We start from the raw sequence: 27,667 nt of genomic DNA, 5'->3' as shown, positions 1-27,667 counted from the left end.
TGCGCTAGTGGTGATAGTGTTAGTAGTGTTAGTGCTAGTGGTGATAGTGTTAGTAGTGTTAGTGCTAGTAGTGTTAGTGCTTGCGCTAGTGGTGATAGTGTTAGTAGTGTTAGTGCTAGTGGGGTTAGTGCTAGTGGTGTTAGTGCTTGCGCTAGTGGTGATAGTGTTAGTAGTGTTAGTGCTAGTGGTGTTAGTGCTTGCGCTAGTGGTGTTAGTGCTAGTGCTATTGGTGTTAGTGCTAGTGGCCCATAGGACCCGCAGCCTGTCAGATATTCACCCGCCAGAAGGATCAGGATCAGGTTAGAGATGGAGAGTGTGTGACCTCTGACCTCTGCATCAGCCACGGGAGAAAAGTGTAGAATCATAGAGCTGGTCTTGTAGAGGCAGCAGTGTTCACAGCGGGTTTATTCACTGTAACGTCTGTGATGTTATTAATCAATTAGGTGATTGTTGAACTTTTTGGTGCAGGACAATGACCACAATGGTGAAGGAAAGTAAAACTTTATTTTCAAAAAGGTTTTGTTTAATATATGACATAGAAAAAAAGAATAAAAATGTGAAATAAATTAACACTTGTTGCATATGCCACACAGAACAGCTGTTGCAGCACATACGGTAAATATCCAGAAGCACACATACTAATATTTATGATAAAGGCTATTAAACTCTCAACAGGTTCAAACTATCAAATAAATTCACATTTATTCCACACAGCCACATGCTCCTCTACAGTTCAAGGCTATTTCTGGTTGTGTCGTCCAGACTTTACGTTTAATAAGGAAACCAGTCGACTGGTAAGTGGACTGAAAGAGCTCGGCACTCTGGGTAAGTGAATATGTGAAGTATGTCAATGACTTCTGACAGAAAGCTTTATACTGATATTCCAACTGTGTAAATGCATGTTCTCACTGTTAGAGAGAAGAAAGGCAGCAGTGGCCAGTCATAATAAAGTCATTGTTGAGTTAAACACACAACCTCGTTCAATCGGAGTGTTTGACGGATGACAATAATGTAATATGGAAATAAAAGACATGTCTATTGAAGTCAAGTGATGATCGTCAAGAAAAGCTAAAGCTTCATCCACGAAGGCATGGGGTCTCATCAGTCTGGTGTCCTGTGATGCCCAAACGTCCAGCTCTGGTCAGGACAAGCGCTCCTGTTTTCCCTGAGGGGAGAGATCAGATGTTGTGTCTCCCTCCTCCTCCTCCTGCAGTCGCTGTACGGATGAGAGATACTGCTGTAACAGACTGTCTCCAGCGGCCAGAGTCCCCGACCTGAGCGAGAGATACGGGGATCCGGCTGAGTTCCGGCTGGTGTCCGGTGCTGGGGATCCGGCTGAGTTCCGGCTGGTGTCCGGTGCTGGGGATCCGGCTGAGTTCCGGCTGGTGTCCGGTGCTGGGGATCCGGCTGAGTTCCGGCTGGTGTCCGGTGCTGGGGATCCGGCTGAGTTCCAGCTGGTGTCCGGTGCTGGGGATCCGGCTGAGTTCCGGCTGGTGTCCGGTGCTGGGGATCCGGCTGAGTTCCGGCTGGTGTCTGGCGCTGGGGATCCGGCTGAGTTCCGGCTGGTGTCCGGTGCTGGGGATCCGGCTGAGTTCCGGCTGGTGTCCGGTGCTGGGGATCCGGCTGAGTTCCGGCTGGTGTCCGGTGCTGGGGATCCGGCTGAGTTCCGGCTGGTGTCCGGTGCTGGGGATCCGGCTGAGTTCCGGCTGGTGTCCGGTGCTGGGGATCCGGCTGAGTTCCGGCTGGTGTCTGGCGCTGGGGATCCGGCTGAGTTCCGGCTGGTGTCTGGCGCTGGGGATCCGGCTGAGTTCCGGCTGGTGTCCGGTGCTGGGGATCCGACTGAGTTCCGGCTGGTGTCCGGTGCTGGGGATCCAGCATGGATTCGGCTGGTGTCTGGCGCTGGGGATCCGGGTGAGATCCGGCTGGTGTCTGGCGCTGGGGGTCCGGCTGAGTTCCGGCTGGTGTCCGGTGCTGGGGATCCAGCATGGATTCGGCTGGTGTCTGGCGCTGGGGATCCGGGTGAGATCCGGCTGGTGTCTGGCGCTGGGGGTCCGGCTGAGATCCGGCTGAGAACAGGCGCAAGGGATCCGGCCCTGATCCGGCTGGTGTCTGGCGCTCCCTGTCTCTCTCTGAGGGAATGGAAACCGGACTCCGGGATGGAGATCTCAGTGCTGACGGGACCGACAGCAGGAATGCTGGGATTGAATGCAGAGCTCTCGTTCAAAGACGACTGCCACTCCAGCACAACCTGAAGCTGTTAGATAAACACAGTCAGAAATATTCATTATCTGCCATAAAGTGTATTTTGCAAAAAATGAAAACAAAACCCCTTATTATCCCTACGACTAAGGGTGGGTCGATATATATACACGGTAGAAATTTGTCCATCGGTAGAGATTTGTTAGTTTCGTCTCGAGGGCTGCACAATATATTTGATATCGCGATGTCAAGGACAGGGATCATAGTTGATCCGTACGGACCAGCAACCTCGGTTCGAAATGGATGCGATTCTCAGATTAATCAGGAAAGAGCTTTAGGACACGGATTAATATTGGAACAGCTTTGCAGCGCTGAAGAAAGCAAAGCGGGAAGGCCTGAAAACAGACGAGAGGTTTCTTTGATTCGCTTTACACGTGAGTAACACTGAGTAACACTGGGGAACACTGAGTAACACTGGGCTACACTGAAGAACACAGTGTTCTTCAGTGTTACTCAGTGTTACTCAGTGTTCTTCAGTGTAGCCCAGTGTTACCCAGTGTTACTCAGTGTTCTTCAGTGTAGCCCAGTGTTACTCAGTGTTCCCCAGTGTTACCCAGTGTTACTCAGTGTTCTTCAGTGTAGCCCAGTGTTACTCAGTGTTCTTCAGTGTTACTCAGTGTTACTCAGAGTAACACTGGGCTACACTGAAGAACACTGAGTAACACTGGGTAACACTGGGGAACACTGAGTAACACTGGGCTACCCTGAAGAACACTGAGTAACACTGGGTAACACTGAGTAACACTGGGTAACACTGGGCTACACTGAAGAACACTGAGTAACACTGGGCTACACTGAAGAACACTGAGTAACACTGGGCTACACTGAAGAACACTGAGTAACACTGGGTAACACTGAAGAACACTGAGTAACACTGGGTAACACTGGGCTACACTGAAGAACACTGAGTAACACTGGGTAACACTGGGGAACACTGAGTAACACTGGGCTACCCTGAAGAACACTGAGTAACACTGGGTAACACTGAGTAACACTGGGTAACACTGGGCTACACTGAAGAACACTGAGTAACACTGGGCTACACTGAAGAACACTGAGTAACACTGGGCTACACTGAAGAACACTGAGTAACACTGGGCTACACTGAAGAACACTGAGTAACACTGGGTAACACTGAAAAACACTGAGTAACACTGGGTAACACTGGGCTACACTGAAGAACACTGAGTAACACTGGCTACACTGAAGAACACTGAGTAACACTGGGCTACACTGAAGAACACTGAGTAACACTGGGCTACACTGAAGAACACTGGGTAACACTGGGCTACACTGAAGAACACTGAGTAACACTGGGCTACACTGAAGAACACTGAGTAACACTGGGCTACACTGAAGAACACTGAGTAACACTGGGCTACACTGAAGAACACTGAGTAACACTGGGTAACACTGGGCTACACTGAAGAACACTGAGTAACACTGGGCTACACTGAAGAACACTGAGTTACACTGGGCTACACTGAAGAACACTGAGTAACACTGGGCTACACTGAAGAACACTGAGTAACACTGGGCTACACTGAAGAACACTGAGTAACACTGGGCTACACTGAAGAACACTGAGTAACACTGGGCTACACTGAAGAACACTGGGTAACACTGGGCTACACTGAAGAACACTGGGTAACACTGGGTTACACTGAAGAACACTGAGTAACACTGGGCTACACTGAAGAACACTGAGTAACACTGGGTAACACTGAAGAACACTGAGTAACACTGGGCTACACTGAAGAACACTGGGTAACACTGGGTAACACTGGGTAACACTGGGTAACACTGGGGAACACTGGGGAACACTGGGGAACACTGGGGAACACTGGGCTACACTGAAGAACACTGAGTAACACTGGGTAACACTGGGCTACACTGAAGAACACTGAGTAACACTGAGTAACACTGGGCTACACTGAAGAACACTGAGTAACACTGGGTAACACTGGGCTACACTGAAGAACACTGAGTAACACTGGGCTACACTGAAGAACACTGAGTAACACTGGGTTACACTGAAGAACACTGGGTTACACTGAAGAACACTGAGTAACACTGGGTTACACTGAAGAACACTGGGTTACACTGGGTTACACTGAAGAACACTGAGTAACACTGGGTTACACTGAAGAACACTGAGTAACACTGGGTTACACTGGGCTACACTGAAGAACACTGGGTTACACTGAAGAACACTGGGTAACACTGGGCTACACTGAAGAACACTGAGTAACACTGGGTTACACTGAAGAACACTGGGTAACACTGGGCTACACTGAAGAACACTGAGTAACACTGGGCTACACTGAAGAACACTGAGTAACACTGGGCTACACTGAAGAACACTGGGTAACACTGAGTAACACTGGGGAACACTGAGTAACACTGGGCTACCCTGAAGAACACTGAGTAACACTGGGTAACACTGAGTAACACTGGGTAACACTGGGCTACACTGAAGAACACTGAGTAACACTGGGCTACACTGAAGAACACTGAGTAACACTGGGCTACACTGAAGAACACTGAGTAACACTGGGTAACACTGAAGAACACTGAGTAACACTGGGTAACACTGGGCTACACTGAAGAACACTGAGTAACACTGGGTAACACTGGGGAACACTGAGTAACACTGGGCTACCCTGAAGAACACTGAGTAACACTGGGTAACACTGAGTAACACTGGGTAACACTGGGCTACACTGAAGAACACTGAGTAACACTGGGCTACACTGAAGAACACTGAGTAACACTGGGCTACACTGAAGAACACTGAGTAACACTGGGCTACACTGAAGAACACTGAGTAACACTGGGTAACACTGAAAAACACTGAGTAACACTGGGTAACACTGGGCTACACTGAAGAACACTGAGTAACACTGGGCTACACTGAAGAACACTGAGTAACACTGGGCTACACTGAAGAACACTGAGTAACACTGGGCTACACTGAAGAACACTGGGTAACACTGGGCTACACTGAAGAACACTGAGTAACACTGGGCTACACTGAAGAACACTGAGTAACACTGGGCTACACTGAAGAACACTGAGTAACACTGGGCTACACTGAAGAACACTGAGTAACACTGGGTAACACTGGGCTACACTGAAGAACACTGAGTTACACTGGGCTACACTGAAGAACACTGAGTTACACTGGGCTACACTGAAGAACACTGAGTAACACTGAGTAACACTGGGCTACACTGAAGAACACTGAGTTACACTGGGCTACACTGAAGAACACTGAGTAACACTGGGCTACACTGAAGAACACTGAGTAACACTGGGCTACACTGAAGAACACTGAGTAACACTGGGCTACACTGAAGAACACTGAGTAACACTGGGCTACACTGAAGAACACTGGGTAACACTGGGCTACACTGAAGAACACTGGGTAACACTGGGTTACACTGAAGAACACTGAGTAACACTGGGCTACACTGAAGAACACTGAGTAACACTGGGCTACACTGAAGAACACTGAGTAACACTGGGTAACACTGAAGAACACTGAGTAACACTGGGCTACACTGAAGAACACTGGGTAACACTGGGTAACACTGGGGAACACTGGGGAACACTGGGGAACACTGGGGAACACTGGGCTACACTGAAGAACACTGAGTAACACTGGGTAACACTGGGCTACACTGAAGAACACTGAGTAACACTGAGTAACACTGGGCTACACTGAAGAACACTGAGTAACACTGGGTAACACTGGGCTACACTGAAGAACACTGAGTAACACTGGGCTACACTGAAGAACACTGAGTAACACTGGGTTACACTGAAGAACACTGGGTTACACTGAAGAACACTGAGTAACACTGGGTTACACTGAAGAACACTGGGTTACACTGGGTTACACTGAAGAACACTGGGTTACACTGAAGAACACTGAGTAACACTGGGTTACACTGGGCTACACTGAAGAACACTGGGTTACACTGAAGAACACTGGGTAACACTGGGCTACACTGAAGAACACTGAGTAACACTGGGTTACACTGAAGAACACTGGGTAACACTGGGCTACACTGAAGAACACTGAGTAACACTGGGCTACACTGAAGAACACTGAGTAACACTGGGCTACACTGAAGAACACTGGGTAACACTGAGTAACACTGGGCTACACTGAAGAACACTGAGTAACACTGGGTTACACTAAAGAACACTGGGTAACACTGGGCTACACTGAAGAACACTGAGTAACACTGGGTAACACTGAAGAACACTGAGTAACACTGGGTAACACTGGGCTACACTGAAGAACACTGAGTAACACTGGGTAACACTGGGCTACACTGAAGAACACTGAGTAACACTGGGCTACACTGAAGAACACTGGGTTACACTGAAGAACACTGAGTAACACTGGGCTACACTGAAGAACACTGAGTAACACTGGGCTACACTGAAGAACACTGGGTAACACTGGGCTACACTGAAGAACACTGAGTAACACTGGGCTACACTGAAGAACACTGAGTAACACTGGGCTACACTGAAGAACACTGAGTAACACTGGGTTACACTGAAGAACACTGAGTAACACTGGGTAACACTGGGCTACACTGAAGAACACTGAGTAACACTGGGCTACACTGAAGAACACTGAGTAACACTGAGTAACACTGGGCTACACTGAAGAACACTGAGTAACACTGGGTAACACTGAAGAACACTGAGTAACACTGGGTAACACTGGGTAACACTGGGCTACACTGAAGAACACTGAGTAACACTGGGTAACACTGAAGAACACTGAGTAACACTGGGTAACACTGAAGAACACTGAGTAACACTGGGTAACACTGAAGAACACTGGGTAACACTGGGTAACACTGGGTAACACTGGGGAACACTGGGGAACACTGGGGAACACTGGGGAACACTGGGCTACACTGAAGAACACTGAGTAACACTGAGTAACACTGGGCTACACTGAAGAACACTGAAGAACACTGGGTAACACTGGGCTACACTGAAGAACACTGAGTAACACTGGGCTACACTGAAAAACACTGAGTAACACTGGGTTACACTGAAGAACACTGGGTTACACTGAAGAACACTGAGTAACACTGGGTTACACTGAAGAACACTGGGTTACACTGGGTTACACTGAAGAACACTGAGTAACACTGGGTTACACTGAAGAACACTGAGTAACACTGGGTTACACTGGGCTACACTGAAGAACACTGGGTTACACTGAAGAACACTGGGTAACACTGGGCTACACTGAAGAACACTGAGTAACACTGGGTTACACTGAAGAACACTGGGTAACACTGGGCTACACTGAAGAACACTGAGTAACACTGGGCTACACTGAAGAACACTGAGTAACACTGGGCTACACTGAAGAACACTGGGTAACACTGAGTAACACTGGGCTACACTGAAGAACACTGAGTAACACTGGGTTACACTAAAGAACACTGGGTAACACTGGGCTACACTGAAGAACACTGAGTAACACTGGGTAACACTGAAGAACACTGAGTAACACTGGGTAACACTGGGCTACACTGAAGAACACTGAGTAACACTGGGTAACACTGGGCTACACTGAAGAACACTGAGTAACACTGGGCTACACTGAAGAACACTGAGTAACACTGGGTTACACTGAAGAACACTGAGTAACACTGGGCTACACTGAAGAACACTGAGTAACACTGGGCTACACTGAAGAACACTGGGTAACACTGGGCTACACTGAAGAACACTGAGTAACACTGGGCTACACTGAAGAACACTGAGTAACACTGGGCTACACTGAAGAACACTGAGTAACACTGGGTTACACTGAAGAACACTGAGTAACACTGGGTAACACTGGGCTACACTGAAGAACACTGAGTAACACTGGGCTACACTGAAGAACACTGAGTAACACTGAGTAAAACTGGGCTACACTGAAGAACACTGAGTAACACTGGGCTACACTGAAGAACACTGAGTAACACTGGGCTACACTGAAGAACACTGAGTAACCCTGGGCTACACTGAAGAACACTGAGTAACCCTGGGCTACACTGAAGAACACTGAGTAACACTGGGCTACACTGAAGAACACTGAGTAACACTGGGTTACACTGAAGAACACTGGGTAACACTGGGCTACACTGAAGAACACTGAGTAACACTGGGTAACACTGAAGAACACTGAGTAACACTGGGTAACACTGGGCTACACTGAAGAACACTGAGTAACACTGAGTAACACTGGGCTACACTGAAGAACACTGAGTAACACTGGGTTACACTGAAGAACACTGGGTAACACTGGGCTACACTGAAGAACACTGAGTAACACTGGGTTACACTGAAGAACACTGGGTTACACTGAAGAACACTGGGTAACACTGGGTTACACTGAAGAACACTGAGTAACACTGGGTTACACTGAAGAACACTGGGTAACACTGGGTTACACTGAAGAACACTGAGTAACACTGGGTTACACTGAAGAACACTGAGTAACACTGGGCTACACTGAAGAACACTGGGTAACACTGGGCTACACTGAAGAACACTGATTAACACTGGGCTACACTGAAGAACACTGAGTAACACTGGGCTACACTGAAGAACAGTGATTAACACTGGGTAACACTGAAGAACACTGAGTAACACTGGGTAACACTGGGCTACACTGAAGAACACTGAGTAACACTGGGCTACACTGAAGAACACTGATTAACACTGGGTAACACTGAAGAACACTGAGTAACACTGGGTTACACTGAAGAACACTGAGTAACACTGGGCTACCCTGAAGAACACTGAGTAACACTGGGCTACACTGAAGAACACTGGGTAACACTGGGCTACACTGAAGAACACTGAGTAACACTGGGCTACACTGAAGAACACTGATTAACACTGGGTAACACTGAAGAACACTGAGTAACACTGGGTAACACTGGGCTACACTGAAGAACACTGAGTAACACTGGGCTACACTGAAGAACACTGAGTAACACTGGGTTACACTGAAGAACACTGAGTAACACTGGGTTACACTGAAGAACACTGAGTAACACTGGGCTACACTGAAGAACACTGAGTAACACTGGGCTACACTGAAGAACACTGAGTAACACTGGGCTACACTGAAGAACACTGAGTAACACTGGGCTACACTGAAGAACACTGAGTAACACTGGGCTACACTGAAGAACACTGAGTAACACTGGGTTACACTGAAGAACACTGAGTAACACTGGGTAACACTGGGCTACACTGAAGAACACTGAGTAACACTGAGTAACACTGGGCTACACTGAAGAACACTGAGTAACACTGGGCTACACTGAAGAACACTGAGTAACACTGGGCTACACTGAAGAACACTGAGTAACCCTGGGCTACACTGAAGAACACTGAGTAACACTGAGTAACACTGGGCTACACTGAAGAACACTGAGTAACACTGGGTTACACTGAAGAACACTGAGTAACACTGGGTAACACTGGGCTACACTGAAGAACACTGAGTAACACTGGGTTACACTGAAGAACACTGAGTAACACTGGGTAACACTGGGTTACACTGAAGAACACTGAGTAACACTGGGTTACACTGAAGAACACTGAGTAACACTGGGCTACACTGAAGAACACTGGGTAACACTGGGTTACACTGAAGAACACTGAGTAACACTGGGTAACACTGAAGAACACTGGGTAACACTGGGTTACACTGAGTAACACTGGGTAACACTGGGCTACACTGAAGAACACTGGGTAACACTGGGGTACACTGAAGAACACTGAGTAACACTGGGTAACACTGAAGAACACTGGGTAACACTGGGCTACACTGAAGAACACTGGGTAACACTGGGCTACACTGAAGAACACTGGGTAACACTGGGTTACACTGAAGAACACTGGGTAACACTGGGCTACACTGAAGAACACTGAGTAACACTGGGCTACACTGAAGAACACTGGGTAACACTGGGCTACACTGAAGAACACTGAGTAACACTGGGTAACACTGAAGAACACTGGGTAACACTGGGCTACACTGAAGAACACTGGGTAACACTGGGCTACACTGAAGAACACTGGGTAACACTGGGCTACACTGAAGAACACTGAGTAACACTGGGCTACACTGAAGAACACTGAGTAACACTGGGTTACACTGAAGAACACTGAGTAACACTGGGCTACACTGAAGAACACTGAGTAACACTGGGTTACACTGAAGAACACTGAGTAACACTGGGTTACACTGAAGAACACTGAGTAACACTGGGCTACACTGAAGAACACTGAGTAACACTGGGCTACACTGAAGAACACTGAGTAACACTGGGCTACACTGAAGAACACTGAGTAACACTGGGTTACACTGAAGAACACTGGGTAACACTGGGCTACACTGAAGAACACTGGGTAACACTGGGCTACACTGAAGAACACTGGGTAACACTGGGCTACACTGAAGAACACTGAGTAACACTGGGTAACACTGAAGAACACTGGGTAACACTGGGCTACACTGAAGAACACTGAGTAGGGCCCTATGAAATCCGTTTTATTTTTTCCCAAATTCCGTTTTATTTTTTCCCAAATTCCGTTTTTTCCGTTTAAATTTTTGGGAATTCATTTTTTTTTACCCTTTACTGTTATTTTAGTCATAAAAAGAGTGTGCTTTTAAAGTTAATGATTAAAATGTATACAAATAAAATAGGAATGACCTTAAATTACAGACATTTACTCAGTAGCCTTTTCAGGACAAATACTGCATGATGCAACATGACACTGCACTCTTCAAGTAACAACAAAATATGGTTATGAGCTTTAAACTGTCCAGTAAAATAAATTATATTAGTTTAAATAAAAGTCACACTCTGTCTCTCTCTCGCCCAGTGTCGCTCGCGGAGTTCGCTTCGCTTTTGTCCAGTCCGGCGCCTCATAGACAGACGCGGTGTGTGTGTGTGTGTGTGTGTGTGTGTGTGTGCGCGTGTGTGTATGTGAGAGAGACGCGTGAGTGTTAGAGAGACGAAACGGAATATGTGGCGGCCGGAGTTGATTTTGTGGCCGCGAATTAGTCTATGTGTGGGAAACACTGCATAAAAGTCACGTGCAAACTGCTCGGCTCGGTACTGAGGGCTTATAGCGTCGAGTTTCTTAACTTTTTCGCCGACGAAAGCAGAGTCGTGGAGAGCCGCTTCGCCATGCTTTCATTGTTTTGATGCCGTCATTGGAGCTGAAATGACGGGAGGGGTTGTGTCGCCCAGATTTGCTTCCCCCGGTCTGCATTTTCACCAGACATACGTTCTTCTCCCACACAAAAACAGAATTTCAATCCAAATATGTAAAATTCCACAAAATTCCGCGTTAACACTAGATTCCGCGTTAATTTGCCAATTCCGTAATTCCGTCCGCGATTCCGTAATCGCGGAAATCATAGGGCCCTAACTGAGTAACACTGGGCTACACTGAAGAACACTGGGTAACACTGGGGTACACTGAAGAACACTGAGTAACACTGGGTAACACTGAAGAACACTGGGTAACACTGGGCTACACTGAAGAACACTGGGTAACACTGGGCTACACTGAAGAACACTGAGTAACACTGGGCTACACTGAAGAACACTGGGTAACACTGGGTTACACTGAAGAACACTGAGTAACACTGGGCTACACTGAAGAACACTGGGTAACACTGGGTTACACTGAAGAACACTGAGTAACACTGGGTTACACTGAAGAACACTGGGTAACACTGGGCTACACTGAAGAACACTGGGTAACACTGGGTTACACTGAAGAACACTGAGTAACACTGGGTTTGAGTGTCAGTGTGTGTCTGGTGCAGCTGTGTTGCTGGCAACTAACAACCAACTCTTGTGTATGTATGTTGTTTTTGTGCTTGTCGTTCGTTTATCATCTTCGGTTTATTTTTCGTGAAGCACTATTTTGTTGTGCTTCTGCTAAGATAAACAGACATCCACTCGTGTGTAAGCTAGTGAGAGTCGTGCTGGAGAACGAGGTGTTTACTGTTTAGGGTCCTTGTTAGTGCAGCCGCCTCACTGGCAGTGATCGGGGTTCGAGACTCAGAGCAGAGGTTATGATTGGAGGATTGAGCTTTGGAGGCGGAGCCATGTAGAGAGGGGTGTGTTTCTTTGGGTCGATTTCAAATATCAACAATGTTCAGCAACGACTTTGAGAAATAACACACTGCACCTTTAAGTCAAGTCTTTTCTCAAGATCCTGAAAGGGCAGATGATCACAAAATAAGCCCAGGGTAATTAGGACTTTAAGGTTTACTTTACAATAATGAACAGTAGGGGTGACCCCGAATAGTCGAAGATTCGATGCTTCGATAGGAGGAGCCTGATTCGACTACCAATCTCACGGTCGAATCTTCGCAGATGTGTTATTAATGAGGATTATGTCATTTTGGCTATATGAGTGTGCTCAATGTCTGATTTCACATAGAACTACTGGTTTTCTGTCAATACGTTAATATACAGCCTATTATGATAATGCTGTCAATAAAAATGTGCAAAGAAAGAAGCTTTTAATAAATATTTTGTAACGTGCATGCAGCGTGAATAAATCCAAACACCCCGTGACAGATTTAAGTTTCACTTTCGATCCGTGACCGACAGAGGAGCGTCTTGTCGGCAGGGATTTAAATCTTTAAAAATGTCTGGGATAAGAAAATCTAAAGATGCACACCATCAGAAAGGATATTCTCCAAGGCTGGATTTCGCATCAGGAAAACCATGATCGCACTTCTGCCGGCCAACGTTAACAGGTTGGTTTTCCTCGGGACATTCTAAAACGCTTAACGTGAAAAAAGCTTTTAAAACGCTTAAATGGCACTTTTACGTGCTTAATGTGTACACAGTAGGCTACACACCTTAAGAAACCATTCTATGTGCAGATAAGCAGATGAACCCAGAATATGAACGCAACGCGTTTCTCCTATAGAAAGTCACGTAAAGCTCTTTCTTTAACGGTTTTCTATGGGAGGAAAATGCTTAACGTAGCCTATAATAAAACGCGTTGCGTTCATATTCTGGGCTCATCTGCTTTTCTGTAGGCTATATAGTACTATGCTTTATTAATAAGGTGTGTACAGAATTTGATCTTTTAATATAACAGTTTTAGGACAAAGCCGTTAAACGTTTTTCACGTTAAGCGTTAGAATGTATTTTATCCGCGCACACAATTTGAAAAGACTCAAACGGACACAGGCCGAGTGAAAGACTGGATTTTGTTTTTTCGATCAGGTATGGGTAGCTACAAGTGATTTCAAAACATTTCAGCCGGTTCTAATTTGATTTTTGGATACTGTGAACACGTTTAGCTAAAAATCCTTTATTTATTCAAGCGTTTATTGTTGTTTCAGCAGTTAAAAAGACAAAGTTGACAATCCTGGGCCATACTTTCGTTATTTTAATAATTTCTTTATTTTTATTTTATTAATTGATCACTCAGGGTGATCTAATTTAACTATTTGTGACTTGTGTTTTGAATATTTGTTCCCCTGCACTTTAGGCATTTTGCACACATTTGTTCTGCTTCTTGTGACTTGATTCTGACTTATTTCGTTTTGTATTTTTATTTATTATAAATGTATATTGTGTTCTTAATTGTTGATTATTTTTCAGTGCATCGATGTTGCGCTGTAGGCTTACTTAGAGCATGCTCGTACAGGCAATTCAGCCGATTTAATTTGATTTGCATGTGAAATGCAAATCCTATGCAGTGTGGCCTTTCTGCAGTTATTTATGTTATTTCTTAGTTTTATTGATCCAAAATGTTTTTATACATTTTCTTCTATATCTTTGTGTGATGTTCTGTAGATCGCGGCTTTAAAATGTTAAAGCCCCGCCCCCTCCCCAACACCACACACATGATTCGACTATTAGTCGACTATAGGCAGGACTTGACGAATCTGATTCGAATATGAAAATCCTTAGTCGGGGACACCCCTAATGAACAGATTACTGTACATTATCCCACTTATCACACAACATGACATACTGTTCTGAGTTTAAATAGTTACTGCCTTCCTTTTAGACCAGATTAAAGCTTCCTTAAAGAAAACAGCCAAGACAAACACTCTGACAATATTTATTTATAAATGTATATTTTCTATGGACTAGCTAATATATTTAGCTTTAACATTATGCGTCCTCTTCCGTTTCAAGTTCTGACACGTCCAGTAGTTTCTCTGATCTCTAACCCTGTCAGGTCAAATGTGACCTAAATCGGTGACGATACTTCACATATTCTGGCCAGATTCTCTTGGTCATCGTTTATTCCCCAGATGACTGAGATAACGCGAGTCTCCATCATGACACTGACCTGCTTCCACAGGAACTTCACCGCTTCTTCTTGCACACGTCTCTGCAGTCGGTCTTCTTCTTGTTGCTTGCGCACCCTGCAAAGCATTATAGTTACTGGGAAATACTTTACACTGTTTAAGCTTACGTTATAGTTGAAGCCGTTTTAGTGTTTGAACTAATCAGCGAATCACAGAAATACAGATAAACACAGATAAAACTTTTCAAATCTTTCCTTTAGTCTTTATTCAGTGAATCTTTCTAACAAAGTCTTGATGACTTTTCACCATTAAACACAAATGTCAAACAATTGCAAGAGTTTCACCTGTCCAGTTCTGCGGTCAGGTGGACGATGTGGTCCTGCATTCTGCGCAGGCGTATCTCGGCTCGCACTTCTCTGGCCTGTGTGTGACAGTGGCGTGTGTGGTGACCCCTCCACCAGGCCTGGATCCTCACAGCGGCGTCATGTGCTTTACACTGCATCCCAGTCCCAGTCCCAGTCCTCCCACAGTCCTCCACAGTCTTCCCACAATCCTCCACAGGCCCGTTCTGGAACACGGCATCCCCGTTAAACTGTGCGTCTGTGTGACTGAGGTGCTCCAAACCACCCGATCCATGTGTGTGAGAGGCGAGGATAGCTCCGCCCCCTGACTCCTCACCCGGTGGGTGGAGCTGAGCAGATGTGGGAGGAGCCAGGGAATCCTCAAACTCCTCCTCCCCACTATCAGGAGCTGACTCTGGATGATGGACCACAGGGTTAAAGGGTAAGAAGGCAGATTCAGAGGACAGCAGACTCCCATGATGCATCTCTTCATCCATCACGTCCTCCACAATCATCCGGTCCTCATCAGCGAGTGGAAGCCGGGCCGCAGAGACGACAGGTGTAGAAGACTCGGCGCACATCCACGAGTTCATCTGAACACCTGGAACCACATCTGCAATAATAATGGAGGAAGAATCACGACAGGAGAAAAGACACTGAAGAGAGATGCACTGAGAATGAACTGTGGTCCCGAAAGCCCAGTGTTTTCATGCATATTAAGCACCTAGATCACAAAAAGAATCATGTAGATCAGTCAATAACGCAAGCATGCCCATGAAACTAGCACTGATGTCAACTGGCACCGGGAAAATGACAGAGATCATTTTGTCTCATTTAACTTAAAAATTCATGATTGTTTAAAAGTGTCTCTTTTAGATGCGCAGTGTCAGGAGTGATCGTTAGTTAGCCAAGCAGTTTCCCTGTCACAGTTAGGTAATGTTGACGAGAGTCTGGCCCGCTTGTTTCTACCGTGTTGAAGTGTAACGCGTGTAGTGATTAACTGTAACGCGTGTAGTGATTAAGTGTGATTAACTGTAACGCGTGTAGTGATTAAATGTGATTAACTGTAACGCGTGTAGTGATTAAGTGTGATTAAGTGTAACGCGTGTAGTGATTAACTGTAACGCGTGTAGTGATTAAGTGTGATTAACTGTAACGCGTGTAGTGATTAAGTGTGATTAACTGTAACGCGTGTAGTGATTAAGTGTGATTAACTGTAACGCGTGTAGTGATTAACTGTAACGCGTGTAGTGATTAAGTGTGATTAAGTGTAACGCGTGTAGTGATTAAGTGTAACGCGTGTAGTGATTAAGTGTAACGCGTGTAGTGATTAAGTGTGATTAACTGTAACGCGTGTAGTGATTAAGTGTGATTAACTGTAACGCGTGTAGTGATTAAGTGTGATTAACTGTAACGCGTGTAGTGATTAACTGTAACGCGTGTAGTGATTAAGTGTGATTAAGTGTAACGCGTGTAGTGATTAAGTGTAACGCGTGTAGTGATTAAGTGTAACGCGTGTAGTGATTAAGTGTGATTAACTGTAACGCGTGTAGTGATTAAGTGTGATTAAGTGTAACGCGTGTAGTGATTAACTGTAACGCGTGTAGTGATTAAGTGTGATTAACTGTAACGCGTGTAGTGATTAAATGTGATTAACTGTAACGCGTGTAGTGATTAAGTGTGATTAAGTGTAACGCGTGTAGTTATTAACTGTAACGCGTGTAGTGATTAAGTGTGATTAACTGTAACGCGTGTAGTGATTAAGTGTGATTAAGTGTAACGCGTGTAGTGATTAAGTGTAACGCGTGTAGTGATTAAGTGTAACGCGTGTAGTGATTAAGTGTGATTAAGTGTAACGCGTGTAGTGATTAAGTGTGATTAAGTGTAACGCGTGTAGTGATTAAGTGTAACGCGTGTAGTGATTAAGTGTAACGCGTGTAGTGATTAAGTGTAACGCGTGTAGTGATTAAGTGTAACGCGTGTAGTGATTAAGTGTGATTAAGTGTAACGCGTGTAGTGATTAAGTGTAACGCGTGTAGTGATTAAGTGTAACGCGTGTAGTGATTAAGTGTGATTAAGTGTAACGCGTGTAGTGATTAAGTGTAACGCGTGTAGTGATTAAGTGTGATTAACTGTAACGCGTGTAGTGATTAAATGTGATTAACTGTAACGCGTGTAGTGATTAAGTGTGATTAAGTGTAACGCGTGTAGTGATTAACTGTAACGCGTGTAGTGATTAAGTGTGATTAACTGTAACGCGTGTAGTGATTAAGTGTGATTAACTGTAACGCGTGTAGTGATTAAATGTGATTAACTGTAACGCGTGTAGTGATTAAGTGTGATTAAGTGTAACGCGTGTAGTTATTAACTGTAACGCGTGTAGTGATTAAGTGTGATTAACTGTAACGCGTGTAGTGATTAAGTGTGATTAAGTGTAACGCGTGTAGTGATTAAGTGTAACGCGTGTAGTGATTAAGTGTGATTAAGTGTAACGCGTGTAGTGATTAAGTGTGATTAAGTGTAACGCGTGTAGTGATTAAGTGTAACGCGTGTAGTGATTAAGTGTAACGCGTGTAGTGATTAAGTGTAACGCGTGTAGTGATTAAGTGTAACGCGTGTAGTGATTAAGTGTGATTAAGTGTAACGCGTGTAGTGATTAAGTGTAACGCGTGTAGTGATTAAGTGTAACGCGTGTAGTGATTAAGTGTGATTAAGTGTAACGCGTGTAGTGATTAAGTGTAACGCGTGTAGTGATTAAGTGTAACGCGTGTAGTGATTAAGTGTAACGCGTGTAGTGATTAAGTGTGATTAAGTGTAACGCGTGTAGTGATTAAGTGTGATTAAGTGTAACGCGTGTAGTGATTAAGTGTAACGCGTGTAGTGATTAAGTGTAACGCGTGTAGTGATTAAGTGTAACGCGTGTAGTGATTAAGTGTGATTAAGTGTAACGCGTGTAGTGATTAAGTGTAACGCGTGTAGTGATTAAGTGTGATTAAGTGTAACGCGTGTAGTGATTAAGTGTAACGCGTGTAGTGATTAAGTGTAACGCGTGTAGTGATTAAGTGTAACGCGTGTAGTGATTAAGTGTAACGCGTGTAGTGATTAAGTGTGATTAAGTGTAACGCGTGTAGTGATTAAGTGTGATTAAGTGTAACGCGTGTAGTGATTAAGTGTAACGCGTGTAGTGATTAAGTGTGATTAAGTGTAACGCGTGTAGTGATTAAGTGTGATTAAGTGTAACGCGTGTAGTGATTAACTGTAACGCGTGTAGTGATTAAGTGTGATTAAGTGTAACGCGTGTAGTGATTAACTGTAACGCGTGTAGTGATTAAGTGTGATTAAGTGTAACGCGTGTAGTGATTAAGTGTAACGCGTGTAGTGATTAAGTGTAACGCGTGTAGTGATTAAGTGTGATTAAGTGTAACGCGTGTAGTGATTAAGTGTGATTAAGTGTAACGCGTGTAGTGATTAAGTGTAACGCGTGTAGTGATTAAGTGTAACGCGTGTAGTGATTAAGTGTGATTAAGTGTAACGCGTGTAGTGATTAAGTGTGATTAAATGTAACGCGTGTAGTGATTAAGTGTGATTAAGTGTAACGCGTGTAGTGATTAAGTGTAACGCGTGTAGTGATTAAGTGTGATTAAGTGTAACGCGTGTAGTGATTAAGTGTAACGCGTGTAGTGATTAAGTGTAACGCGTGTAGTGATTAAGTGTGATTAAGTGTAACGCGTGTAGTGATTAAGTGTGATTAAGTGTAACGCGTGTAGTGATTAAATGTAACGCGTGTAGTGATTAAGTGTGATTAAGTGTAACGTGTGTAGTGATTAAGTGTAACGCGTGTAGTGATTAAGTGTAACGCGTGTAGTGATTAAGTGTGATTAAGTGTAACGCGTGTAGTGATTAAGTGTGATTAAGTGTAACGCGTGTAGTGATTAAATGTAACGCGTGTAGTGATTACGTGTGATTAAGTGTAACGCGTGTAGTGATTAAGTGTGATTAAATGTAACGCGTGTAGTGATTAAGTGTGATTAAGTGTAACGCGTGTAGTGATTAAGTGTGATTAAGTGTAACGCGTGTAGTGATTAACTGTGATTAAGTGTAACGCGTGTAGTGATTAAGTGTAACGTGTGTAGTGATTAAGTGTAACGCGTGTAGTGATTAAGTGTAACGCGTGTAGTGATTAAGTGTGATTAAGTGTAACGCGTGTAGTGATTAAGTGTGATTAAGTGTAACGCGTGTAGTGATTAAATGTAACGCGTGTAGTGATTAAGTGTGATTAAGTGTAACGCGTGTAGTGATTAAGTGTGATTAAGTGTAACGCGTGTAGTGATTAAGTGTGATTAAGTGTAACGCGTGTAGTGATTAAGTGTGATTAAATGTAACGCGTGTAGTGATTAAGTGTGATTAAGTGTAACGCGTGTAGTGATTAAGTGTAACGCGTGTAGTGATTAAGTGTAACGCGTGTAGTGATTAAGTGTGATTAAGTGTAACGCGTGTAGTGATTAAGTGTAACGCGTGTAGTGATTAAGTGTGATTAAGTGTAACGCGTGTAGTGATTAAGTGTAACGCGTGTAGTGATTAAGTGTAACGCGTGTAGTGATTAAGTGTAACGCGTGTAGTGATTAAGTGTGATTAAGTGTAACGCGTGTAGTGATTAAGTGTGATTAAGTGTAACGCGTGTAGTGATTAAGTGTAACGCGTGTAGTGATTAAGTGTGATTAAGTGTAACGCGTGTAGTGATTAAGTGTGATTAAGTGTAACGCGTGTAGTGATTAAGTGTGATTAAGTGTAACGCGTGTAGTGATTAAATGTAACGCGTGTAGTGATTAAGTGTGATTAAGTGTAACGCGTGTAGTGATTAAGTGTGATTAAGTGTAACGCGTGTAGTGATTAAGTGTGATTAAATGTAACGCGTGTAGTGATTAAGTGTGATTAAGTGTAACGCGTGTAGTGATTAAGTGTAACGCGTGTAGTGATTAAGTGTAACGCGTGTAGTGATTAAGTGTGATTAAGTGTAACGCGTGTAGTGATTAAGTGTAACGCGTGTAGTGATTAAGTGTGATTAAGTGTAACGCGTGTAGTGATTAAGTGTAACGCGTGTAGTGATTAAGTGTAACGCGTGTAGTGATTAAGTGTAACGCGTGTAGTGATTAAGTGTAACGCGTGTAGTGATTAAGTGTAACGCGTGTAGTGATTAAGTGTAACGCGTGTAGTGATTAAGTGTAACGCGTGTAGTGATTAAGTGTGATTAAGTGTAACGCGTGTAGTGATTAAGTGTAACGCGTGTAGTGATTAAGTGTAACGCGTGTAGTGATTAAGTGTAACGCGTGTAGTGATTAAGTGTGATTAAGTGTAACGCGTGTAGTGATTAAGTGTAACGCGTGTAGTGATTAAGTGTGATTAAGTGTAACGCGTGTAGTGATTAAGTGTAACGCGTGTAGTGATTAAGTGTAACGCGTGTAGTGATTAAGTGTAACGCGTGTAGTGATTAAGTGTGATTAAGTGTAACGCGTGTAGTGATTAAGTGTAACGCGTGTAGTGATTAAGTGTAACGCGTGTAGTGATTAAGTGTAACGCGTGTAGTGATTAAGTGTGATTAAGTGTAACGCGTGTAGTGATTAAGTGTGATTAAGTGTAACGCGTGTAGTGATTAAGTGTAACGCGTGTAGTGATTAAGTGTAACGCGTGTAGTGATTAAGTGTAACGCGTGTAGTGATTAAGTGTGATTAAGTGTAACGCGTGTAGTGATTAAGTGTAACGCGTGTAGTGATTAAGTGTAACGCGTGTAGTGATTAAGTGTAACGCGTGTAGTGATTAAGTGTAACGCGTGTAGTGATTAAGTGTGATTAAGTGTAACGCGTGTAGTGATTAAGTGTAACGCGTGTAGTGATTAAGTGTAATGAAGATGAAACCGCAGGGCGATGAAACCCTTTATCTACCATAACTGTACACTTGTAAATAACATATCTGTACATTCATTTAAACTATTATACAAATGTTTATTTATTTTTTTTTCTATATATTTCTACTACTGTATGATATCGCATTATTTTTGTTTCTTATATTATTGTTATATTTCATTTCTACTGTGTAATTCCTATGTTTGTCTGCACTAGGTCTGTACTTTCTTCTGCTGTCACCAAGATCAACTTCTTGTGTGTGAAAACAACAAACTTGGCAAATGAAGCTCAGTCTGATTCTGATTCTGATTAACATGGCTGTGTGGAAACGGATCTGCTAAACTGGATTGCAGGGGCTGGTGCATAGATATAAACACTAGACGTCGCCTTGGGGTTCTAAACATGCGTCAAAACCGCCGCCATCTTGGAACAGGGGTCTTGTCATTGGAAGTAGCTAGGTAACGCTGAATTCATGGATGATGCCGGACTTTTGTGCTGCGTATGGATGTTTACACTAACGAAATCTAAAAACCAGACAGCAAGGGATTACATTTCACAAGATTGTGAAATTTTGTACTTTTTTTAAAATTTCTCTGGGCTCTATAATAAATACATGTCTGACCGTTGGAACGAACCAAAACAACTAGAAAATCACATTCATGACGATTTATGGTGATTTTATTTCCGTTAGACCTTTTCCTACATTGACGCTGATGAGGGGTTCCCCTGTTTCAAGATGGCGGCTCTATTGACGCATTCGTTCCAATGAACTGCCGTAGCCAAGGCGACATCTAGTGTTTATATCTATGGGGCTGGTGAAGAAGAGAGATCTGCGCTGATACACCACTGTGAAAAGTGGCACAACCGTTTAGTGTATTCCTGTGTCTGTGACCGATCTTACCTGTCTGAGGAATGACATCATCATCATCATCCTCATCATCATCCTCATCATCATCCTCATCTCGGCTCCTGTGGTCCCGACACTGATGCACGGGTAGATGTGTGGGCCGAGAGGGGTTCTGGGAACCGCAGAGATGTGTTTTCTGCAGCTGTTTCTGATGCTGTCTGCAGACACACACACACACACACACACACTGAAGATCAGGTTTGCTGTGGATTGCATGCAGTGTTTTGGATGCTACCTTTGCTTGTTGAGGATTTTCTCGAGTTTGGCGTCCTCCGCGGACTGTAATGCAGATGTGGCTGTTACGGGACAGGTGTTGGACAGGTACTGGACCAGCAGCCCGTGCTGACCGGGCCGAAACACTCGACCTTTGCCCTGACTGTACAGCCATTCTCCTTTCAGCCTGCAAACATTGAGGAATGTTGTCATGAGTAACGCTGTCTCAAAGGTTAGTTCACCCGAAGATGAAAGTTCTGTCATTAATTACTCTCCCTCATGTCGTTTCAAACTAGGGATGCTCCGATCCGATATTTGTATCTGGTATCGGGGTCGATACTGAATAAAATTCTAGATCGGGTATCGGCAACAATTGCCCCGATCTGCTAGGTGATATAAAAGTTTATGGAGATGCCGGCGATTAAAAGCTTTCGCGCCGCCGCTGTGCTGTGCGCAGTGTGTGACATCATACGCTAGCAACGTGAACAGCCAACAGCATGGAGCAAGCCAAAACATCTGTGATTTGAAGGTATTTCACAATAGTTATGCCAACAAGTTCCAACGTGGTTTGCAGTATTTGCCAAGTAAATGTTCCGAGGGGTGGTGATAAAACTTCGAATTATACTACAAATTTAATGAAGCATTTACAGAGATTTCTTAGCAGCGCCATGCGGTCTGTTATCAAGAAATAACAGACCACATTCTACATTAGAACTCAACCAAGCCATGTAATAAATAAATATATCTTCAGATGCCATATGTGTAGCTGTAACGCAGTTCAGATGTTATGGGAAGGAGGCGGGAACCGGCGAACATTCAAACATTTTAATAAATAAAACGCATTCAAAAATGAAAGTATAAGGGCCTGTTCGCATATCACGTCTTTTGCGCGCTCAAGTTCGGTATTTCAAATGTATGCGCTTTTCCAAGCACGTCCGCGCCCCATCGAGATAAAAACATCTCAACTTTCCAGAATGCTGCAAGAGCACCGTAGGTCACGTGACAAGAACCAACAGACGCCTCCGGAGCGCAACCGCCCTAGCGCTATATGTGACCCAGCCAGCAGCCCCTCGCGGACGACTGCTGGCCACAAACAAAACACAACATAACATCAGGCCTGCTGTTCCTCTCTCGTCCTTCAGCGTCGTAGCTCCTCCTTTAATGCTTCCGCTCCTCCGTGAAAGATAAGTATGCAGTAAATGACTAAAGTAATTTTTGAGACTTAGTTATTCAGCTGCATTTATTATTTTCTTTGTTTTACATGTTCTTTCTCACACTGTGACATGTATACTAGGGCATAAAAAAAAAAAAAGTTTGGTTCCGGTTTGTTGGCAGTTGAGGTCATGGGTCGGTAGGGATTTTTTTTTTTTTTTTTTTTTTTTTTTTTTTTTTTTTTTTTTAGTGGCAGCAGCAATGGATAGGTAGGAAATTATTCAGGGCTCGACCTTAAGCCTTTTCATGTGCTTGCCCTCCGAACAAGTAAATCTGTCATTCACTTGTCAGAGTAAAAAAGTTGCTTGTCCGGATTTTTTAAATTTTTTTAATTTATTTATTCTGAAGCAATGTTCTCATCAGTGTTCAATCAGCTTTGATATTTAAATTGGCATATTGTAATATCTGCACCTTTGAAGGGCATCCCCTCCCCCAATCTTATTAAATGCCCTATAGTGTCGTCTTATTCTAAATAATTGAATTTATTGATCAAATTTAGGAATTTAAAATGAAAGATGAAGCATACTGTTACCCTAAGTAGGGCTGATCAAATTAAATAATTTACACTGAAAAATTACAATTGCATAAAATAATGTTATGAAATTGATTTAAATGTACAAATAAGAAACATCGGAAAGAAGTATACTAGGCTACTTATAAACATAACACTAAACTGCCAATAGGTGGCGGCAGGCGGCCGTATTAATGAGTGAGTCATTGATTCATTAATTCAAACGATTCGTTTAAACGGTTGATTCATTCAAGAATGAGACGGATGTTTATGAATGGGTCATTGAATCTTTGACTCAACCGATTCGGTCAAAATGCTGAATCATTCAGTAATGAAAACAGGTTGAGTGTTCCTGTGAGATGCGCCGTGGTTCTGCTGTGATTTTTGTTTGGAACTATTTTCGCTGCAGAAACAGAACAAAAACAGCCAATATTTCATCTAAAATGTAAGTGACTTAATTGTAACTGTTTATTGAACTGTTGTAGGAAATCAATGTCACATTTTCAATTGTGATATGGTATTCAGGAAAAATAATTGAGGCTGCTTAACACATATGTTAAAATATAGAAACTCCACATTTAGATTTGTTTATAGGCAGTATGTTGTTAACTGAGTGTGTGTATGTGTGCTGCGCTCATGTGTGTAGATTTCTCCTCGAGAGGCTGCGCGAGCGTCAACAGCGCACCTCACCGTCAGCAGGCTAATGCATTTATTATCCACAATCGATCACAACTTACAATAAATGTAATAAAATCATTCTCTCGGTTTAGTGATTCCCTAGTTATTTGTTTGTTTGTTATTGATGTTCTAATCAGGCTACTTGTCCGTTCGGGCAAGTAAAATTCTCTTTTACTTGTCCTTCAAAAATCCATTTGTCGCGGACAAGCGGACAAGTTAGACGGGCTCTGGAGATACGAAGCGCGGCAGGTTAGAGTGTTTTGGATTGCATAAAGTAATAAAAGAAACGAACAAATACATGGCGAAAGAAGTGGTAGACAGCAGAAGAGGGTATTGGGATTTGGGATGATTTTTAATGAAACTTGGGAGGCGGATGGAGGTTACTCTGTAACTCATCATGTGGTGTGTGCGTGCCTATGAATGCATGCATTTGTATGTGTGCGTATATGAATAAAAGTGTCCTTAATGACAAAAAAAAACAAAAAAAACTTGTAGCCTATATGTATTATAGTTCAGTTTGACGAACGATGTGTGAACGACCATGTAGCTGCCTCGTTTGTTTTGCTGGAGGACAACAGATGGCATCTTGCATCGCGTGCTGTACAAAAACGTAAATTATAGTTCGCCTCAAAGTTTTTTATTTGTGTATTTATTTAATTTTTATTATTTCTTCCCCAAGCTCATAAAATAAATTTGGGTCGCACATAAATTGACAGGGTCGGTCGGAAACCGGAACCAAACAAATTTTTTTTTTAAGCCTAGTCTGTGACTGTAAATTTAAATGTAATAAGATGCCATGATGTAAAATTACTTTTAATAGAACTGAAAAAAATATGAATATTGAACAACATAATACTGTGGTTGCATACAGCTTATTAAGTAATTCAGTACTTTTAACATTTTACCTTTGTATCGGATCGGTACTCAGTATCGGCCAATACTGAATTTCAGGTATCGGAATCGGTATCGTAAACAAAAAAGGTGGATCGAAGCATCCCTATTTCAAACCCTAACCCTTTCATTCATCTTCAGACTCAAATAAAGATATTTTTAATGAAATCTGAGAGCTTTCTGTCGCTCCATTGACAGTCTGCGCAACTACCACTGTTCATAAAGAGATCGTAAAACTAATCAACATGAATTAAGCACATTTTCTGAAGAGACTCGATCGCTTTATATGATGAACAGACTTAATTTAGGCTTTTATTCACATATAAACATTCAGCATAATGTACACTACTGGAACTGCTGGATCATGTGTGTGTTTATGAGTGTTTATAAGTCCTGGTCCTGATGCTCGAGCGCTCTTTCGTATGTGACACAGTTCAGATCACAGAGCTCTTTCCTCATTGAGCTGATGATCTGAATCAAGTGTGTTTAATAAGTGAGACGTACAGAATGAACATGGAGGCGATGGAGCGCCCGGCCCAGGACTGGACACCCCTGAATCTCCTCACACTGGCTGTTGATGATCTGTGATTTAATGCAGAATGATGTGTGACAGACACTAGCGTCTGTTCAAAATGCTGTGTATTGCAACAGTAAAAGCCAGATTCAAACACAGACTGTAACTCTATTAGTGGAAAACTTGCCCTTCTTTCTGTGAGACGCTGAACCCGTCCAGCACCCGGAGCTGCAGACACCAGCTGACCACGTACGGGCGGTAGTCACAGGCGGGCAGAGCTGGCGTGGGCATCACACACGGGTTACTGGCGATGGAGAGCTGCTCCAGGGTGTGTAGCGGCGCTAAATACGACACCTGCAATCCACACACACACACACTAACCCAGGCTATACAACACCTGCAATCCACACACAACCGTGCGTGTGTGTGGTGTGTAGTAGTGTGTGTTGTGTACAGTAGTGTGTGTGGTGTACAGTAGTGTGTGTGGTGTACAGCAGTGTGTGTGTGTGTGTATACCTCAGCGAGGTCTCGGATCTCGTTCTCTGCCAGCGACAGCACCGTGAGGCTCGAGGGAAGGTGAGCAGGAACGCAGCGTAGAGTCGTGATGATGTTTCCATGCAGAAGAAGAGTCTGAGACGGGGACACATCAGTCTTAGCAGAAACATTCTCTTCACGCATTACATGAGACTCATCTCTCGACACATGGCTAATACCTTCAGCGCTGAGAGCTTGGTGAGGTCTCCTATGTGAGAGATGTTATTGTCTGACAGATCCAGATGCTGAAGAGAAACACAGCTGTGCAGCTGCTCGATGACCTGCACAAACACACTCATTCTGATTCTGACGAGGACACGAAGATTCAGCCTCATTTTCTATCACTGGTAGTCTGAAAACGAACTATCTAACTAACAAAGTACCTTAATGTTGTTTCCGGCCAGATTGAGCCACTGGAGGAGCGGCAGGTCCTTCAGGCCCTCGATGTATCCGATGCTGTTGTTTGGGAGGTTGAGAACGCGTAAGTTATTGAGCTTCGAGACGCCCATCATGCGCACCAGCCGGTTGGAGGCCACAGACAGCTGTGAACACACACACACACACACACAGGAGGTCAAACACACACACACACACCTGACCCACGGGCTGGAGGGCTAGTGTAAACACACACACCTGCTGAAGGGCCTCAGTGCGCTCCAGGTGCTCCAGCTTGATGATGTGGTTCTGGTCCAGAATAAGAGTGTGAGACTCTCCACTGAACAACTTCGGATCCAGTTTGTGGAGATTCTGCTTAGAAAGGTCTAATAAACCCGGACCTTAATAATCACAGAACAAAACAGTGAAACTCCATCTGTTCTAACAACACAGTTTCAATGTAAAGGTCAAATAAAATCTTCAGAGGGTTATTAATATCAAGTTTATTGATTAAAGAGATAACTGAAATCTGAAGCTGATGTCGACAGAAATAATCGACAAAAAAACGCTACATCCAGTGCAAATAATTTAAATAAACCCCATCCTATCAGATGTGTTATAAACATCAGATATGTGGATGAAATCCTGTCAGTGTAAAAACAGCAGATTTCAGATTTCTGCACATTATGACAGAAACCGATCAGACGTCCATTCGTCACGAGCGCCACACGCTGCATGTTAAACACGTACGGCATGTACAATGGAAATACAATATAATATCTATCTAATCAACAGTACCGATTAATCTTTTTTAATTTCGTATACCTTGGTAATTATCCATTTGCTCCCCGGGATCGCGGATCTGCTCGTCACTCGCCGCCATACTTCCCGCTTGAGTCAGCCAGGCAACCGATACTCTATTTCATTGGATAAACGAATCTGGAAATAATAATAATTTTAAGTAATTTTATAAGCTAGCT

At 43.6% G+C, this 27,667-nt stretch overlaps 1 protein-coding gene across 1 annotated transcript; it reads right to left on the bottom strand.

Annotated features, from left to right (window-relative positions):
- Positions 1 to 485: 485 nt before the first annotated feature.
- cep97 (centrosomal protein 97) lies at positions 486 to 27,584 on the bottom strand. The gene is made up of 11 exons (XM_056264813.1): positions 27,513 to 27,584; positions 26,946 to 27,088; positions 26,696 to 26,854; positions 26,492 to 26,593; positions 26,295 to 26,408; positions 25,966 to 26,132; positions 21,995 to 22,159; positions 21,754 to 21,917; positions 14,956 to 15,565; positions 14,653 to 14,728; positions 486 to 2,254 (listed from the first exon to the last, which is right to left on the bottom strand). Exons 1-11 carry the CDS (start codon positions 27,568 to 27,570, stop codon positions 1,142 to 1,144), a joined length of 2,871 nt encoding a protein of 956 aa, XP_056120788.1. The 5' UTR covers positions 27,571 to 27,584; the 3' UTR covers positions 486 to 1,141.
- Between the last annotated feature and the right edge of the window lie 83 nt (positions 27,585 to 27,667).

The sequence above is a fragment of the Rhinichthys klamathensis genome, unplaced genomic scaffold, assembly GCF_029890125.1.
Source record: "Rhinichthys klamathensis goyatoka isolate OS25496 unplaced genomic scaffold, OSU_Roscu_1.1 h1tg000224l_1, whole genome shotgun sequence".
Lineage (NCBI taxonomy): Eukaryota > Metazoa > Chordata > Actinopteri > Cypriniformes > Leuciscidae > Rhinichthys > Rhinichthys klamathensis.
Note: the sequence above shows the minus strand (reverse complement) of the source record. Positions and strands in the feature narration are given on the sequence as shown.

What these genes read in the sequence shown, in the direction of transcription:
- cep97 (XM_056264813.1), bottom strand. Translation starts at nt 27,570, where the DNA reads ATGGCGGCGAGTGACGAGCAGATCCGCGATCCCGGGGAGCAAATGGAT. An exon ending in AGATCCGAGACCTCGCTGAG is followed by an intron (nt 26,133 to 26,294) that starts GTATACACACAC and finishes TGTGGATTGCAG; the next exon opens with GTGTCGTATTTAGCGCCGCT. An exon ending in TGAAGTTCCTGTGGAAGCAG is followed by an intron (nt 2,255 to 14,652) that starts GTCAGTGTCATG and finishes TTTATCTAACAG; the next exon opens with CTTCAGGTTGTGCTGGAGTG.